The following is a 17,873-nucleotide window of genomic DNA, read 5'->3' on the forward strand; positions in this document are numbered from 1 at the left end:
CCTTGCTGAACCCAAAATGATTGATTAGTACCATATTCATGTTTGATAAATGATCTGCTTATCCTATGGAATAATACACAGCCAGTTTCAGGATGAATCATCGACACAGGGGTGAACTTGCACTTCCACTGAGCACAGTGTTTTTGAGAGTATCTCAATCGTGCACAAATCTATGGTCGATTTCACACAATGCCCTTTCCATAGAATACTGTACTGTAGCTGGAGAGAGAGCAAGAGAAAGAGCAAGAGAGACACACACAGAAACAGAGAAAGAGAAACACACAGGGAGACAGAGAGAGAAAGACCTCAGTTTCTTCGCATGGCATCGGTGTCAAATTTTAGAATCCCTACAGGAACGACAGGAAGGAAGCACGAGGGGGGAAAACCTGGCTACGAAATAGAACATATATTGTTCAAGATTACAAAATAGAACATTCTGTTATTAGCTTTCTGGCTGTATCAAGTCTTATTTTAATACGCAAATAGACACACACGCACAAAAAATCCCTTAAAAATATCATTAGTGGCAGGTGTATTGGTGATAAAACACCTGCCACTTATGTGTATAATAATAACGTGTATAATAATACTTGAATACTGAGCTCACTTATACAAACAAGCATACTCACTGACTCCCCCACACATGCGCCTGTCTTTCTAACCCATATTAAAGCATGTGCTTGGAGTCATACAGCTCGGCTTTCTCTCTCTAGCTGCACCCACCTCCTCATTCTACTCTCCCTCTCATCTCCACTCCTACGCCTCAGCTTCAGCCTCACTCACATGTTCTTCTCTTCTATACAACCAGGATCTCTCCGTATTCCTCTCTTTCCATCACTCTCTCTCTCTCTCTCTCTCTCACTCTTGCTCTCTCTCTATAGCTCTCTTTCTCTCTCTATCTCTCTCGACTGACTCCCTATCTCTATTGATCTCTCTCTATCTCTCTCTCTCTCTCTCTCTCTCTCTCTCTCTCTCTCTCTCTCTGTGCATCCACTCTTCTCAGCATCCACATTACTTACCACCAGAGTAAAAAATAGAGAGAGGAAGATAGATGAGCACTGTTCCGGACTCCAGCAATGGCCCCTAAAAGAGAACCGTCCATTAAGAAGTCTCCATCGCCTGTGGCCCAGCAGCCCAGACTGGGGCCTCCTTTCCCCTGCCTGCCCTCAGCTAACCCTGCCCAGCCAAGGTCAGCTCCAGAGCAGAGACCCAGGATGCTGCGACCCTCTGACTCTCCATTTGACCCCAGCACCATGGAGGTGAGTGCCACAGCACCCAGATCTCTCTCTCTCTGTGTGTGTGTGTGTGTGTGTGTGTGTGTGTGTGTGTGTGTGTGTGTGTGTGTGTGTGTGTGTGTGTGTGTGTGTGTGTGCGTGCGTGCGTGCGTGCGTGCGTGTGTGTGTGTGTGCACAGCATTGTCAGGGCTAATGTGGGATGCAGGCTTAAAAATACAATGATGACTAATATGGCTATAATAGGGCGTACTAAAAATAGCCCAATGTTCCATCTTATAATAGACTGAAATGTAGGCAGAGTGATAGTCTATACCTTGAGATGCAAACAATCAATCCATTTTGAAAATGTTTAATTCATTACTATTGTTTTGTCATAGGAAATGGTAAAGCTGCAAAGCATTGCAAATTATGTTTCTCAATATCATGATGTGCTTACAAAACAGATGACACAAATCCTCCAATTCCAATTGTTTAATCAGAGACTAATAGGAACCAAACTACCAGTATCATTGTGGGATAAAGATGAGTTGAAAACTAGAGCAGTGCAATAGAAGCTGTCTGTGACTGTCTGACCTCCTCTGGGAGGGAATGCGCTCAGTTCTCTCCAGGAGAGATATAACTTTGACCCGGCCGCATTTTCATATGTACAGTACCAGTCAAGAATTTGGACACACCTACTAATTCAAGGGTTTTTCTTTATTTGTTACTATTTTTCTACATTGTAGAATATTTGCGAAGACATGAAAACTATGATATAGCACATATCATCATGTAGTATGCAAAAAAGTGTTCAACAAATCTAAATGTATTTTAGATTTGAGATTCTTCTAAGTAGCCTCCCTTTGCCTTGATGACAGCTTTGCACACTCTTGGCATTCTCTCAAATAGTAGCACCTGGAATGCTATTCCAACAGTCTTGAAGGAGTTCCCACATATGCTGAGCACTTATTGGCTGCTTTTCCTTCACTCTGCGGTACAACTCATTCAAAACCATCTCAATTGGGTTGAGGTCAGGTGATTGTGGAGGCCAGGTCATCTGATGCAGCACTCCATCACTCACCTTCTTGGTCAGATTGCCCTTACACACCCTGGAGGTGTTTTTTGGGTCATTGTCCTGATGAAAAACAAATGATAGTCCCACTGAGCGCAAACCAGATGGGATGGTGTATTCGTGCAGAATGCTGTCGTAGCCATGCTGGTTAAGTGTGCCTTGAATTCTAAATAAATCACAGTCAGTGTCACCAGCAAAGCACGGCCACACCATCACACCTCCTCCTCCATGCTTCACGGCGGGAACCATACATGCGGAGATCATCCGTTCACCTACTCTGCGTCTCACAAAGACACGGTGGTTGGAACCAAAAATATCAAATTTGGACTCATCAGACCAAAGGACAGATTTCCACCGGTCTAATGTCCATTGCTCGTGTTTCTTGGCCCAAGCAAGTCTCTTCTTCTTATTGGTGTCCTTTAGTAGTGGTTTCTTTGCAGCAAAATTTGACCATGGTCCTGATTCATGAAGTCTCCTCTGAACAGTTGATGTTGAGGTGTGTCTGCTACTTGAACTCTGTGAAGTATTTATTTGGACTGCAATCTGAGGTGCAGTTAACTCTAATTAACTTATCCTCTGCAGCAGAGGTAACACTGGGTCTTCCTTTCCTATGGCGGTCCTCATGAGAGTCAGTTTAATCACAGTGCTTGATGGTTGTTGCAACTGCACTTGAATAAACTTTCAAAGTTCTTTAATTGTTCCGGATTGACTGACCTTCATGTCTTAAAGTAATGATTGACTGTTGTTTTTCTTTTCTTATTTGAGCTGTTCTTGCCGTAATTTGGACTTGGTCTTTTACCAAATAGTGCTGTCTTCTGTATACTATCCCTACCACATCACAACACAACTGATTAGCTCAAATGCATAAAGAAGGATAGAAATTCCACAAATGAACAAGGCACATCTGTTAATTGAAATGCATTCCAGGTGACTACCTCATGAAGCTGGTTGAGAGAATGCCAAGAGTGTGCAAAGCTGTCAACAAGGCAAAGGGTGGCTACTTTGAAGAATCTCACATAAAATATATATATTTTGATTTGTTCAACACTTTTTGGGGTTACTACATGATTCCATATGTGTTGTTTCATAGTTTGATGTCTTCACTATTATTCTACACTGTAGAACATTTTTTAAATAAAGAAAAACTCTGGAATTAGTAGTTGTGTCCAAACTTTTGACTGGTACTGTACATCCTGAGAAGAAGATTATAAGAAGGCTAGGGCAGGGCACTTGGTAGGGCTATATTCAGTCACCCACATTAGCACTGTCACTCTGTTGTGAAACGTGCATAGCTTCGCTCTCATCAATGCTACTTACTTTGCAATAGAATTAGTCAGTGCTTGACTTGGACTGAAACAGGTGCCAGTGCTCATTTTGGGTGCCGGTGCTGTTTATATTAAGGTGCAGGAGCTCCACTACTTTTGAGACAATATTCAATTATAGGAACAGGAGTTCAAGCAGCAGAAAATGTGAGGTTTAGGTACTCAGCTCCGGTGAGATTCTGCCCAAGTCAATCACTGGAATTAGTGCTCTGCAGCATGTGTCTGTGTTGCTAGAGTTTATAAAAGGGTCAACAAACCCCTAGACTGTATACACCCCAAGGCACTACGTCCTCATTGATTGGGGGAATTAGACAGGTTGTGGCCCACATACCTGGCTGACTAGGTATGAGCTAATCGATGGACCTAAGGAATCCAACACCATTTTTGTCACAGACCAAAATGTAACACGATAGTAGTGTACCTAGGCCTATAACAGTTTCTAACAGTGTTACCATGGACAGGCCACTCCAACGCTGCACTGTCCATAGTTATGCGCACAGCGCAGATGCAGCACAGAGCTATGACGCGAAATTAACACTGCTGGGGCTGTGCTAGTGCTATGGTACTTTCATGACTGGGAACTCGGATAAATAAGAGGTCAAATCAATACGTCAGTGCTCTTCAGGACGGAAAGTGGGAGTGCTAGAAAGAGGAATTCCGAGTTGAATTACCGTTTCAAACTATTTTCAAAGTCGAAGATCGTTTGTTTCCGAGTTCCCAGTTGTCTTGAATGCACTGATGTCGGAAGTCAGAGATCTTCGAGTTCCTGAGTTCCCAATGGTTTTGAACCCGGCATTAGTTGATATTTCACTCCCCTCCGACCTGTCACATTCCTCCACCTCCCGACACACTCGAACATCTACAGATATGGTGGGTTCTTCAATAACCCTGATTAAATAGTTAGCTATCTAGCTAGCTACTCGAAATTGTATTATTATTTCGGAATTGTTTGTCGAACTAGATAACAAGTTGTTAACTTTACTTGCTATCTAGCCAGTTTGATTGAGCAGAACCAGCAAGTTAGCGTTATCGTAGCTAGCCAAGGTTAGCTACTTGCCATTACTGTATAGTAGTAACGCTAGCTCGTTGATATACCAGTAACTGTAATTACCCCTGTCTCCAACTGTCCCACAGATGTTAGTCTTTCTCTTGCTGACTAGTAGCTAGTTCCTAACTAGGTAAGGGTGTGATAGAAAGTTGTCTGTCAAGTTAGCTAACTTTAGTTAGCTGGGCTAACTAGCAACCACTGGTCCTTGCCCACAGGGTTGAGCAACATCATAGCTAACTTAATCTTTCTTTGAACAGTCTGACTTCTCAGAAGATCAAATCATGGGTGAGTTACAAACTAGTTCGCTAGATTAGCTAGCTAACTACTGTAGCTAGTTACTTTCCCAAAACTTTAACTAAACCAACTCTTGCATGCTGCAATCCTCAACTCAGACAGATGCCACTTTAATGTTTCTTCCTTGCTCGTCTGACTCATCTGCTTTATGCCATGTCTGTAATTCCTCTATTGTAGCAAAGTTACCACTATTTCCTTTCTGTCCTCTGTGTTTTCTCAAACTCCATATGCAACTGAATGTTCTTTCCAGATTGAGTTTAACCTGGATCAAATACACGGTGAGTCATTGGTGAAGGACCCTAACATTTGGCCCTTAAATCTGGGACCTTAATCTAACAGTGTTGAAAGGCATGTTGTTGGTCTGATACAGTTGCGGTAGGCACACCATAGATGTTAGCCTACAAGTACAGTGTCACTACTATATTTCAAGACACTCAGTGAGCTTAGGCTGTTGTGTCATGTCTATTTCCTGTTTGTTTTTTCCCCCTGTCAATAGTTGGGAATAAAATAGCTATAAACAGACTTTCTATCCATGTTAGTAAACTCAGGTCTAGTATGTGAGGTAGTAATCGGCACCTCGTGTGTAGGTGCATATCTATAGACAGAGAATCCTCCTTTTGCATACCATATACTAGTTAGTAGTGCGTTTGCATCAAACTGCATGCATTCCCAGTTGTACCATTCCCATGTACCACAAACGTTTCCATGCTATCTAAACTAGCTTGTCCCCTGGAGTGTTACCTTTCCTTTTGTGGCGTTAGAAACAGACTAGTAGATTGGTCTTCTCTCTCCTCCCTGGCTTGTTTAATAATTGTTGGCATAATACAGCTCTCCCTCCCACTCTCCTCCACTACCTTTATATGGTGTTGGGAAATGGAACGAAGAGGCTGGCACATTCCTGAGAACAGGAAAAAGTTCCACAACATACCAGTGTTGTCTGCCTCCTAGGGTCCTGAAGGGATATTCCATAGACCTACCCTGAAGGGATATTCCATAGACCTACCCTGAAGGGATATTCCATAGACCTACCCTGAAGGGATATTCCATAGACCTACCCTGAAGGGATATTCCATAGACCTACCCTGAAGGGTTGTGGTCAATTCCATTTAAATTCAGTCCACCCCCCCCAACCCATCTATGTCCCTGAACTCAATTAACCTTAATAATGGACCCAATTATCCTGGGTAGACACATTTACATTAATGTGAAGTGACATACCTGGTGAACAAAGGTGTGTGTGTGTGTGTGTGGTGTGTGTGTGCTAGCTAACAAGTTATTTTAGCTAAAACTATGTGAAGTGATGCACATTATCAGTTGTTGGACTATAGGACAGATTTTATTTTGTACCATTCAATCTCTCCTACTCTATCAGTTTCCAACATGTTTGCTGTTTTTCCCCCTCAGCCATTTTAACATCTTTTATACACTCACTCATTTCTTTTCCCCTCCAATCCTCACCTCTCTCATTAGAGAAGATGATCCAATGACCCTCCATTGGCCTTCCTCCAATGAGCTTTGAGAGGGAGGTGAGGCATTGAGGAAAAGGGATGGTCATACAGACAGACACTCACCTGTCCCTTTCTCTCCCTCCTCCAGAGTTTAAGGAGGCCTTCCTCCTCTTCGACAGAACCGGTGATGGAAAGATCAGCTACAGTCAGTGTGGTGATGTCATGAGGGCGTTGGGACAGAATCCTGTCAACTCTGAGGTCCTCAAGGTCCTGGGTAACCCCAAGGCTGAAGGTGAGATACAATTAGGCTTGGGAGGTGTACTGTTAACAATTTATTTGAAGTCTTTCAGAACATTGAACTATTTGTAGCTACTTTTTAAGTAAATACCTTCAGTTGGGAGATAAAGCAGATTGCGTTCTCCGTTTCCCCCGTCACATTATTTTACATTATGAAGCTTACCGTAGTTCCCCATAACAGTCACGCGTTTTTTAGTAAATAGCACAACGGGAGACGCAGGTAGCAGGTGAGTCCAATTGTGTATTGACAAGGGTCGCTTTTATATTGAAAGTGAAGTGTTTTTTGGCTTCAACAGAGTGATCAGGGACGTGTAACTATAGTTTTCCTTCACAGAAGATACATTACTGCAACACATTTGGCAGAAAATAGCTTCATTGTCATCGGATGACAAAGTGTAGTTCTATTCGGCTAGCAGCCACATGTAAATGGGCTTACAATGAAAAAGCAAGGTTTTTTTTGTTGCAAAAACTATGCATTGCCATCATATTTCTAATGTTTACCTTAAACTACAACTACATTTCTTATTGTTTTTGCTTAAAGTTCATCTTGCATTTTACTGGAGAAAAGTAGACTGGCTACACAGAAGTAGAATGCCCTTTGGTAAATTCTCATCGAGTGAAGAAGTGCAACTGAAGCACAATGTTTGATACCAAACAGAAATTGCAATAAGCATTTTTATATCTGTTTGCAAAACACAGCAAGATATTTCTTATGCGTCGTCTTTTTTCTGCTTGAAAAAGGAAAAATTCTGAGGTAAACCTAAGGGTCGTGTTAACTAACTTGTTATTAATTCAGCCACTTACTTAGATAAGGTGACGGGGCATCATATTGTGTTAGCTTTCTGCCGTGTTTGAGAAGTCAAAGCCCTTTGGATGAGTTACCTATACAGCTGCCACTGCAGCTTGAGTTTCTTGCATTTTTTCTCCTCTGTTCTATCCTGTCTGCTCCTCCCCCTGTCTTCTCAGAGCAGACAAGCCCGTTGGCCTAGCGACTCCAGACTCCACCCATACACAGCATGTACACATGCTGCTCCAGAGCCAGTACTGTTCTTCCTTTAGACAAGCATGTGTCAAAACGTTGTTCATTTACACAATGTCTCTCATTCACATTCGCTTGTCCAGAATCACCAAACATGACATTCGGTAGCTCCTACCTATATATGTATGACTTTATGAGCTGGATTGCCTAGTGGTTGGGCCAGAACCGAAATGTTGCTGGATCGAATCCCCGAGCTGAGCAGGTAAAAATCTGTTCCCCGGTAGGCCGTCATTGTAAATAAGAATTTGTTCTTGACTGACTTGCCTAGTTAAATAAAGGTAAAATAAAAAAAGATATTTAAAAAATGTAACCGTATAGCTTCCGTCCCTCTCCTCGCACCTACCTGGGCTCGAACCAGGCACCCTCTGCACACATCGACAACTGACACCCACAAAACATCATTACCCAAGGGGAAACGACTACTTCAAGGTCTCGGAGCCAAGTGACGTCACCAATTGAAACGCTATTAGCGCGCACCCCGCAAACTAGCTAGCCATTTCACATCTGTTACACTTGCAGTCAGCAGGCCAATTGCACACTCCCTCAAAATTTGAGACAGCTGTAGTCTTTTATTGTCCCCAGAACAAGGTGTAATGATCATGCTGTTTAATCAGCTTCTTAATCCATTCACCTGACAAGTGTGGCATATCATCTTGGCAAAGGAGAAATGCTCACTAACAGGGATGTAAACCAATTTGAGCACAATAAGCTTTTTGTGCATATGGAACATTTCTGGCATTTTTATTTCAGCTCATGAAACAACTTTTTACATGTTGTGTTTTTATATTTTTGTTAAGTATATTTTATTCTGTGTCCTACTGATTGCACCGATGCATCCCTGAGAATCTCAAATCATATAATTAGCTTTTACAAGAATGAGAAACAGGAAGTGTTTTTAGGTTGTGCTTTCTAAGATGTCTACATGAGTTAGTTTGTACAGCCAACCTTTACTGACCCCTATATGTCTCTACCAGAACTTGTTTGGATTTGGGTTCTTCCAATTTTCACAAGCAAGGGCCTTATCAGGTGCACTGACCACCTTTTTGTCCAGTGACGACTCATGGGTTAAAAGGGTTGTGAGGTGTATACCCGTGTTCATTCATATCATCAATTCATCGATTTTCCTCCATTTACATTTTTTCAGAGATGAACCACAAGATGCTCGACTTTGAGCAGTTCCTTCCTATGCTGCAGGCCATCGCTAAGAATAAGGACCAGGGCTCCTTTGAGGATTTTGTTGAGGGACTGCGTGTCTTCGATAAGGAGGGCAACGGAACTGTAATGGGGGCAGAGTTACGGCACGTCCTCACCACACTAGGTTAGTTACATTCTTTTACTATTTCAGGTCTGAGAGAAAGATCTTTTTACAATGTGTATTTATCCGCAAGATTTAAATCACTGATCAAAATAATCTAATTTGGAAGTTGATTCTAAAAATGATTGCCAAAATATACTGCAAGGTTGACTCCTCTGATGAATCGATTCAGTTTATCACAACACAAATATGTAACATGAACCAGACATTTTCTGGTAAAAGGTTATTTTCAAACTGAACACCACTACACATTGTCTTCTGTAGCTCCGTTGTCAGAGCATGGCTCTTACAATGCCAGGATAGTGGGTTTGATTCCCTGCACCACCCATACGTCAAAAATATAAGCACTCATGACTGCAAGTCCCTTTGGATAAAATCGGCTGCTAAATGTCATTCACTATGTACGTGTACGTATGTGGACACCCCTTCAAATTAGTGGATTTGGCTATTTCAGCCATACCTGTTGCTGACAGGTGTATAACACCGAGCACACAGCCATGCAAACGCCATTGGCAGTGGAATGGCTTTACTGTAGAGCTCAGTTGACATTCAATGTGGCACCTTTCCAACTCAAATTTCTGCCCTGCTTGAACTGCCACGGTCAACTGTAAGTGCTGTTATTTTGAAGCGAAAACGTCTAGGAGCAACAACGGCTCGGCCGCGAAGTGGTAGGCCACACAAGCTCTCAGAACCTGACTGCTGATTGCTGAAGCACATGGTGCGTAAAAATCCTCTGTCCTCGTTTGCAAAACTCACTACCCAGTTCCAAACTGCCTCTAGAAGCAACGTCAGCACAATAACTGTTCGTCGGGAGCTTCATGAAATGGGTTTCCATGGCCAAGCAGCCGCATAGAAGCTTAAGATCACTATGCGCAATGCCAAGCGTCGGCTGGAGTGGTGTAAAGCTCGCCGCCATTGGAATCTGGATCAGTGGAAACTGATTCATCACTCCAGAGAACCAATCTTCACCATCTGGCAGTCCGACAGACAAATTCTTGTTTGGTGGATGCCAGGAAAACGCTACCTGCCCCAATGCATGTTGCCAACTGTGAAGTTTGGTGGAGGAGGAATATAATGGTCTGGGACTGTTTTTCATGGTTTGGGCAAGGCCCCTTACCGCTACAGCATACAATGACATTCTAGACAATTATGTGCTTCCAACTTTGTGGGAACAGTTTAGTTGACTGGCCAGCATGGAGCCCAGACCTCAACCCCATCGAACACCTTTGGGATGAATTAGAACGCTGACTGCGAGCCAGGCCTAATTGCCCAACATCAGTGCCCGACCTGGCTGAATGGAAGCAAGTCTTATCAGCAATGTTCCAACATCTAGTGGAAAGCCTTCCCAGAAGAGTGGAGGCTGCAAAGGGGCGACCAACTCAATTAAAGGACGTGATTTTGGAATGAGATGTTTGTCGAGCAGGTGTCCACATACTTTTGGTCGTGTAGTGTATTTTCCCTGCTTTTTATAACTCTGTCTTTCAGGGGAGAAGATGACGGAGGAAGAGGTAGAGACACTTCTTACTGGACACGAGGACGCTAATGGCTGTATCAACTATGAAGGTGAGAAAAAGAGTAAAAACAGAATGATGGACGGAGATAGGAGACAACAGGATGAGCTATAACTGGACTAGGTTCATGTGATGTAATGATCCCACCACCCTAAACCCTTACACCACCACTACTACTACACCTCTTCAGTAAGTAACACCTAAGTGCAACCCAGGGAGCTCATCTGGTTATGGACCGCTGCCCTTGCATGACAGTGCATGTTTCCTTGCTGTGTGTGGATAGGTAATGTAGAGTACTATAGAAGCTGTCAGGGGGAGCTTGCTGGGCTACAGTGTGTACCAGAATGACGATGCAAACACAGCTGTTTTAGAGCCTGCTTAAATGCACAACTATTGAAATGTCTGCATTAACGGTTGAGTAGTCAAATATTGGTATTGTGTACTGATGAAACGGTCAGCTGAAAACTTGGACTGAGGTGGTGCTAGTACTATAATACAACACAACGTCTTGTTGGGTGATCGGACCACAATGTGAATACAAAGAGTTTGTAACATGCTGTTTGACTTTCTCCACAGCCTTTATTCGTCACATGTCGGGCTGAGAGCCGGTATGGGTCAGGCTGCAGAGGGTATAACAGTGCTCTACCTAGGCTGTCCTGCTTAGTCTTCTAAACTACGCGCTAGAACATAGAACGCACTAGCTCTTAGAAGACAGTAACCCAACATCAACTCTGGGTGTAAATTGTTAGTCACAGATCGTCCTTGCATTACTGTACCACACATTGTCTATTAATCAAAGTAAGAATTTGTCTCCTGATCTAGGGTCCCTTTTGGTAGTATCAAGCTGTTCAAGTTTTTTTGCCAAATATAAAAGCTCTTGCAAAGGGAAATCCTGGTGAGAGCGATGTTGTGTGGTCTGAACTGGAGGTTTTGACTCATGGTGGACTGAGACTCTGAACATGCTGAGGCATGCTCATCTCTCTGCATGTGTATGGGCAGCCCCTCTGTCTACAGAACTAGAGGGTCTCAAGTGTGTCCTTGATTCCTCGCATCCTTGGACCTTGTCTTCCAATGTGTTTTGAGGAGAGTGGAATCAAGGAAATACAATTGAGATTCCCTCTTTTAGAGGGATAGTTTGTACAGTTGAAGTCAGAAGTTTACATACACCTCAGCCAAATACATTTCAACTCTGTTTTTCACAATTCCTGACATTTCATTCTAGTAAAAATGTCCCGTCTTAGGTCAGTTCGGATCCACCACTTTATTTTAAGAATGTGAAATGTCAGGATAATAGTAGAGAGTGATGTTTTTATTTCTTTCATCACATTCCCAGTGGGGTAAGAAGTTTACATGCACTCAATTAGTATTTGGTATCATTGTCTTTAAATTGTTTAACTTGGGTCAAACGTTTCGGGTAGCCTTCCACAAGCTTCCCACAATAAGTTGGGTGAATTTTGGCCCATTCCTCTTGACAGAGCTGGTGCAACCGAGTTAGGTTTGTAGGCCTCCTTGCTCGCACACGCTTTTTCAGTTCTGCCCACACATTTTCTATGAAAAATGAGTTTTATGACTCCAACCTAAGTGTATTTAAACTTCCGACTTCAACTGTACATGCTGAGCAAGAGTGTTTGTTTTTCTGGGTGTTCAGAGCTTGCTAGATAATGCTAATGTAATTTGACCACCTTTGCGGGACCAAAATAGGCCTTGGTTTGCCGTGGAGTTTTTTATGTGAAAGCCCCATTTCATACTTTACACGTTATGTAGTTACATAGTTTTATAATTTTGCTCATTTGGACCATGTTTCCCATAGTAGACCAGTCACTCCTGTTAACCACAGAGTTACAATGAAGCTGTAGCTAAGATCTCCCTGTACTTTAGCTCCCCCAATCTGTCTCCCCCTGATCTGTATCTTGCCTGACGACTCATCCAGAATTGAATTCTCCTGCTCTTTCGATCGCTCCACACATTGTCTGAAACGGTCATCCTGGAAGTTGTCTGTGCTGATGTCAAAATGAGGGCTGTCATCTCTCTCCCTCTCTCTTTCCCTCTCTCGGTCTCATCTCTCTCTCTCCGTCACAGAACTCGTCCGGATGGTCATGAGCGGTTGAAGATTAAGAAGAAACATTCCTTCCTTTTCTTTGTTAGTTTATTTCACCCTGTTTTATTTCTGTTATATATTCAACTAGCTTCCATCCCTCTCCTCCTGCCTGCTCCCTTTATTGTATTATGTCTTCATGTCCTTTACAGTCCCACGTTCAGACCATGATGACCCAAGCTATGTTAATGGCCTGGCTCTTTCTATTAAGAATAAGACCAACTTGCATGTAACTAGACGCTTGTGTGCTGCTGGCGTGACCTGCATTAACATTCCCAGATACAAACAATTCAATCTGGTTCCAGATCTGTTTGTCTTGGGACCAGGCTACTTAATACCTACACTTGGACAATGATTATTGTGATACAATACATGGCTTAGCTGAGTCAGTGGGAAGGGACCGCGTTGTGGTGGTGGGTGACCAATTACCTATTATTGTTGGCCTGGGTCCCAGACCTGTATGTGCTGTCTTGCCAACTCTGTCATTGGCATGACATTGACAGCAATGTAGTTGGCAAGACAGCACAAAGTGATCTGAGACCAGGCTAGCGAAGTCTTGTTTGGCTGGGAATGTCTCCCTTCCTATTGCTATGCAGTTTGTTAGCCAATATGTATATGAAGCCATACAATCATGCTGATGTACAAATGCAATGTTCAGTGGATTTTTGTTTTATTCTCCCTTTATTGTTGCAGCATTCAAATAAAATATTTTTTTGAAAACTGAAAGTAGTTTTTTTTTCTAACAAACTTTAAACTTCTAAGAGAACACGATTTGACTGGGTGACCTTAATCAGCTATGGATATTTGTGGTCAAATCATTTTACTTCCACAAATATCTGTTTTAAAAGAAATTGTCACTGAACTAGTGTTTTGTGTTCAGAAATCTGCATTATATTAGGTGGACACAAGAGGGCAGTGATGTCTAGTTTGGCAAAAAGACTTCATACTTGGCAGACCATGGCAACTCGTACTGTGTTTTAATTAATGATGGGCAGTAACCATACCAAAACAACTCCTTTTATTGACCAATTCTAAGTCTGCGACTGCTTGAATAGTGGCTTAATGACTTCATTGTAGATGAAGGCATGCTCTAACTCAGTGGGACTGGTGTTCTCTTCATGGAACACTTTTCTATAGTTACACAGTTGTCTTATGACCAGTGTTAGAATAATTATATAACATTCTTTAAGAGATTTCATCATGTATTTTAGAACCTCTTCAACCTTTCTTGGCACGGATTCTTATATTCAACTTGTACAGTCCGTAATTGGCAGCCTGTGTGTGATCCTGTATGACAGTGTTCTAGACTGGAACATGTAACTGCCCAGTAGAATCCTGTATGTTATGTTGGGCAGTGTGCCGAGACAGATTCCACTCCACGCTTCCTGACCTTTTCCTAATTCCCCTCACAACCAGTTGCTTCTTACTCTCATTAGGTACCACCAGAGCTATCGGAGTAATGTAAGGTATCATACCCATGTGGTGAATAGGTTGTCCTCTAATTACTGAGTGTGTGTTTACGTGCATGTTTGTGTGTTGGTTGGAAGTGAAGTGTATTGATTATTTGAATCCTGCTGTATGTGTGTGTGTGTGTGTGTGTGTTATCCTCTGCATTCGACAGGGGAATCTCTAATGGCCTCAGTGCAACCTGCCTCATACCCTCCTCCACCAATTAACTTTACACTGGAATCTATCTGTCAGGACTACTGAATAGACCAAGGAGGCTGGGCACACAGTCACACACACGTGATCTTGGATAAGCACACATTCAGATTTTTTGACATTGTGAAGCTACAAATTCAAGATTTCAATTAAATTACAACATTTAGACACTAACAATTAAAGTTTGTAAATTCTCCATACATATAATTAATGTAAATGGTCATTCCCCTTCATTATGAGGCTTAGATATTGGTTTAAAGTGACAAAATGATGCATGGGGCTGACTTGATACAATTCCAGTTCAATAAACTGCTTATAATGGTGTACATTTCAACTCTAACTAATCACGTTTTAGACATTCACTTGTTATTCAAACCGAAATAAAGATCACTTGATCACTTCTGAGATAATGTAGTGGCATGCTGTTTGTTTTGATGAACCATGTTTCTCAAGGATCTCCATCCAACAATGTCAACAAGTGACTAGTAACCACCATTAGGTTACACTTTATGGCTATTTAGTAGTCAGGAAAGATATTGCCACATTTTGAAATGTACATATCTTTTATTTTTTAATTTTTTAGAGCTAGGTGTATGATCTACAACTCAAGATCAATATATTCTTACCTTGTAAGGCAGTGTCTTAACTGGACATATTGGAAATCCATGGAAGAACAGTCGGTTTGAAGCAGTGGCCAACCGGTATGGGTTAGGTTTGAACCCTCAGCCTCTAGGTCCACACTCACAGGCCACATCTGAATCCCAAATGACACCCTGTTCTCTATATAGTGCACTACTTTTGACCAGAGCCAAAACTAGTGCACTATATAGGGCCATTTGGGGCACAAATCATATTCTCAATTTGACACAATTAGCGAAGGCTAAGAGCCAAATGGCTAGTCACTCCAAATGAATTGAACAAGGAAGGTTCTCTCGGTGGCGGGTGTGTGCACACATACTGTATAGACACTGAGTTTACAAAACATTAGGAACACCTGCTCTCATATTTTTTTATTTTATTAGGAAGGTGTTTCTAATGTTTTGTACACTCAATGTATGTTATTTATCCTGTTAAAACAGTAGAAGGCAGAGCATTCGATCCTTTAGCTAGAGAATGTCTTCCCAATGATGTACAAAAAATTAAAGTGAAAAAAAACTTGTCTTAGTTCCAAAAACTAATTCCACAGGCTTTAGCTCAGTGGGCTAACATGATATTGCATCACACAATAACAAGTTTGTCACTCTCAGAATGTTGAATGGGTAGGAATGATGATTGTGGTTGTACTGTAGGTACAGTTCACAATGTAAGTAGAAGAGACTTGTGATATGTACCAGAGTTAAAGTGTTACTGCACCTATAATGTACATGTTCTGATATCCTTTCTTGCACACACTCTGACATGCCAACACACAGGAGGGGTTAAGAAATGCACTTGGTCATGATGGGCTCAAAAACACTCAACTCTCCACACACACATCTATAGAAACACACACACTCAGTCCACGTCCTTTCACTTTGTTGCCCTTTCAGCGTATGTACTGTGTGTTTGTGTGGGTGTTGTATTCCCCTCTGCCCCTTCCATCCTCCCTCAGCCTCATGGTGTGATAGTGTCCTTCCTCAGCCTCATGGTGTGATGGTGTCCTCCCTCAGCCTCATGGTGTGATGGTGTCCTTCCTCAGCATCATGGTGTGATAGTGTCCTTCCTCAGCCTCATGGTGTGATTAGTGTCCTTCCTCAGTCTCATGGTGTGATAGTGTCCTTCCTCAGCCTCATGGTGTGATGGTGTCCTCCCTCAGCCTCATGGTGTGATGGTGTCCTCCTTCAGCCTCATGGTGTGATGGTGTCCTCCCTCAGCCTCATGGTGTGATGGTGTCCTCCTTCAGCCTCATGGTGTGATAGTGTCCTTCAGCCTCATGGTGTGATGGTGTCCTCCCTCAGCCTCATGGTGTGATGGTGTCCTCCCTCAGCCTCATGGTGTGATGGTGTCCTCCCTCAGCCTCATGGTGTGATGGTGTCCTCCTTCAGCCTCATGGTGTGATGGTGTCCTCCCTCAGCCTCATGGTGTGATGGTGTCCTCCTTCAGCCTCATGGTGTGATAGTGTCCTTCAGCCTCATGGTGTGATGGTGTCCTCCCTCAGCCTCATGGTGTGATGGTGTCCTCCCTCAGCCTCATGGTGTGATGGTGTCCTCCCTCAGCCTCATGGTGTGATGGTGTCCTCCTTCAGCCTCATGGTGTGATGGTGTCCTCCCTCAGCCTCATGGTGTGATGGTGTCCTCCTTCAGCCTCATGGTGTGATAGTGTCCTTCAGCCTCATGGTGTGATGGTGTCCTCCCTCAGCCTCATGGTGTGATGGTGTCCTCCTTCAGCCTCATGGTGTGATGGTGTCCTCCCTCAGCCTCATGGTGTGATGGTGTCCTCCTTCAGCCTCATGGTGTGATAGTGTCCTTCAGCCTCATGGTGTGATGGTGTCCTCCCTCAGCCTCATGGTGTGATGGTGTCCTCCCTCAGCCTCATGGTGTGATGGTGTCCTCCCTCAGCCTCATGGTGTGATGGTGTCCTCCCTCAGCCTCATGGTGTGATGGTGTCCTCCCTCAGCCTCATGGTGTGATGGTGTCCTCCTTCAGCCTCATGGTGTGATGGTGTCCTCCCTCAGCCTCATGGTGTGATGGTGTCCTCCTTCAGCCTCATGGTGTGATAGTGTCCTTCAGCCTCATGGTGTGATGGTGTCCTCCCTCAGCCTCATGGTGTGATGGTGTCCTCCCTCAGCCTCATGGTGTGATGGTGTCCTCCCTCAGCCTCATGGTGTGATGGTGTCCTCCCTCAGCCTCATGGTGTGATGGTGTCCTCCCTCAGCCTCATGGTGTGATGGTGTCCTCCCTCAGCCTCATGGTGTGATGGTGTCCTCCTTCAGCCTCATGGTGTGATAGTGTCCTCCTTCAGCCTCATGGTGTGATGGTGTCCTCCCTCAGCCTCATGGTGTGATAGTGTCCTTCAGCCTCATGGCGTGATGGTGTCCTCCCTCAGCCTCATGGTGTGATGGTGTCCTCCCTCAGCCTCATGGTGTGATGGTGTCCTCCCTCAGCCTCATGGTGTGATGGTGTCTTCCCTCAGCCTCATGGTGTGATGGTGTCTTCCCTCAGCCTCATGGTGTGATGGTGTCCTCCCTCAGCCTCATGGTTTGATGGTTAAAGAAGGTCAACCATCTGTGACCAGATGTGATTTACTTTGAATTCTCTCTTCATGTTATTTTGTTATCTGTGTTTTCAGTTTTATTTATGTCCTTCCTTGTTTTTTTATAGCTGAAAATCAAGCAACAATTGATCATAAAAAACAAAACTGTCTCCATGTAGTAGAGTAAGACTGTTCTGGCCTAAATTATGAACAACAGGGATTATAAAGGGGTATTTTATTTTGAAAAAGCAGGGGACTTTTATTTTGAAACAGCAGGGGGCTTTTATTTTGAAACAGTTGGATGATGTTATTGGGACATATCACAGTGACTTAACAGTGTGAACTACTGAACTGTCGACTGGGTCAGAGGGGGGCGAAATGTAGC

At 43.3% G+C, this 17,873-nt stretch overlaps 1 protein-coding gene across 3 annotated transcripts; it reads left to right on the forward strand.

Annotated features, from left to right (window-relative positions):
- Positions 1–1,076: 1,076 nt before the first annotated feature.
- On the forward strand, positions 1,077–13,381 carry LOC139416858 (myosin light polypeptide 6-like). Of its 3 annotated transcripts, none has more exons than XM_071165994.1 (6): positions 1,077–1,259; positions 4,914–4,941; positions 6,547–6,690; positions 8,879–9,052; positions 10,535–10,612; positions 12,640–13,381. In XM_071165994.1, exons 1-6 carry the CDS (start codon positions 1,077–1,079, stop codon positions 12,666–12,668), a joined length of 636 nt encoding a protein of 211 aa, XP_071022095.1. In that variant the 3' UTR covers positions 12,669–13,381. The 3 variants fall into 3 exon arrangements, with proteins under 3 accessions (XP_071022095.1, XP_071022096.1, XP_071022098.1); XM_071165995.1 differs by lacking the exon at positions 4,914–4,941 and adding an exon at positions 5,201–5,228; XM_071165997.1 differs by lacking the exon at positions 1,077–1,259 and adding an exon at positions 4,405–4,478.
- Positions 13,382–17,873: the final 4,492 nt, after the last annotated feature.

The sequence above is a fragment of the Oncorhynchus clarkii genome, chromosome 9 (genome assembly GCF_045791955.1).
Source record: "Oncorhynchus clarkii lewisi isolate Uvic-CL-2024 chromosome 9, UVic_Ocla_1.0, whole genome shotgun sequence".
Classification (NCBI taxonomy): domain Eukaryota; kingdom Metazoa; phylum Chordata; class Actinopteri; order Salmoniformes; family Salmonidae; genus Oncorhynchus; species Oncorhynchus clarkii.

Coding starts and splice junctions, on each gene's coding strand:
- LOC139416858 (XM_071165994.1), top strand. CDS start 1,077: ATGGCCCCTAAAAGAGAACCGTCCATTAAGAAGTCTCCATCGCCTGTG. Junction 4,942..6,546: donor CTCAGAAGATCAAATCATGG/GTGAGTTACAAA, acceptor TCCCTCCTCCAG/AGTTTAAGGAGGCCTTCCTC. Junction 6,691..8,878: donor GGGTAACCCCAAGGCTGAAG/GTGAGATACAAT, acceptor ACATTTTTTCAG/AGATGAACCACAAGATGCTC.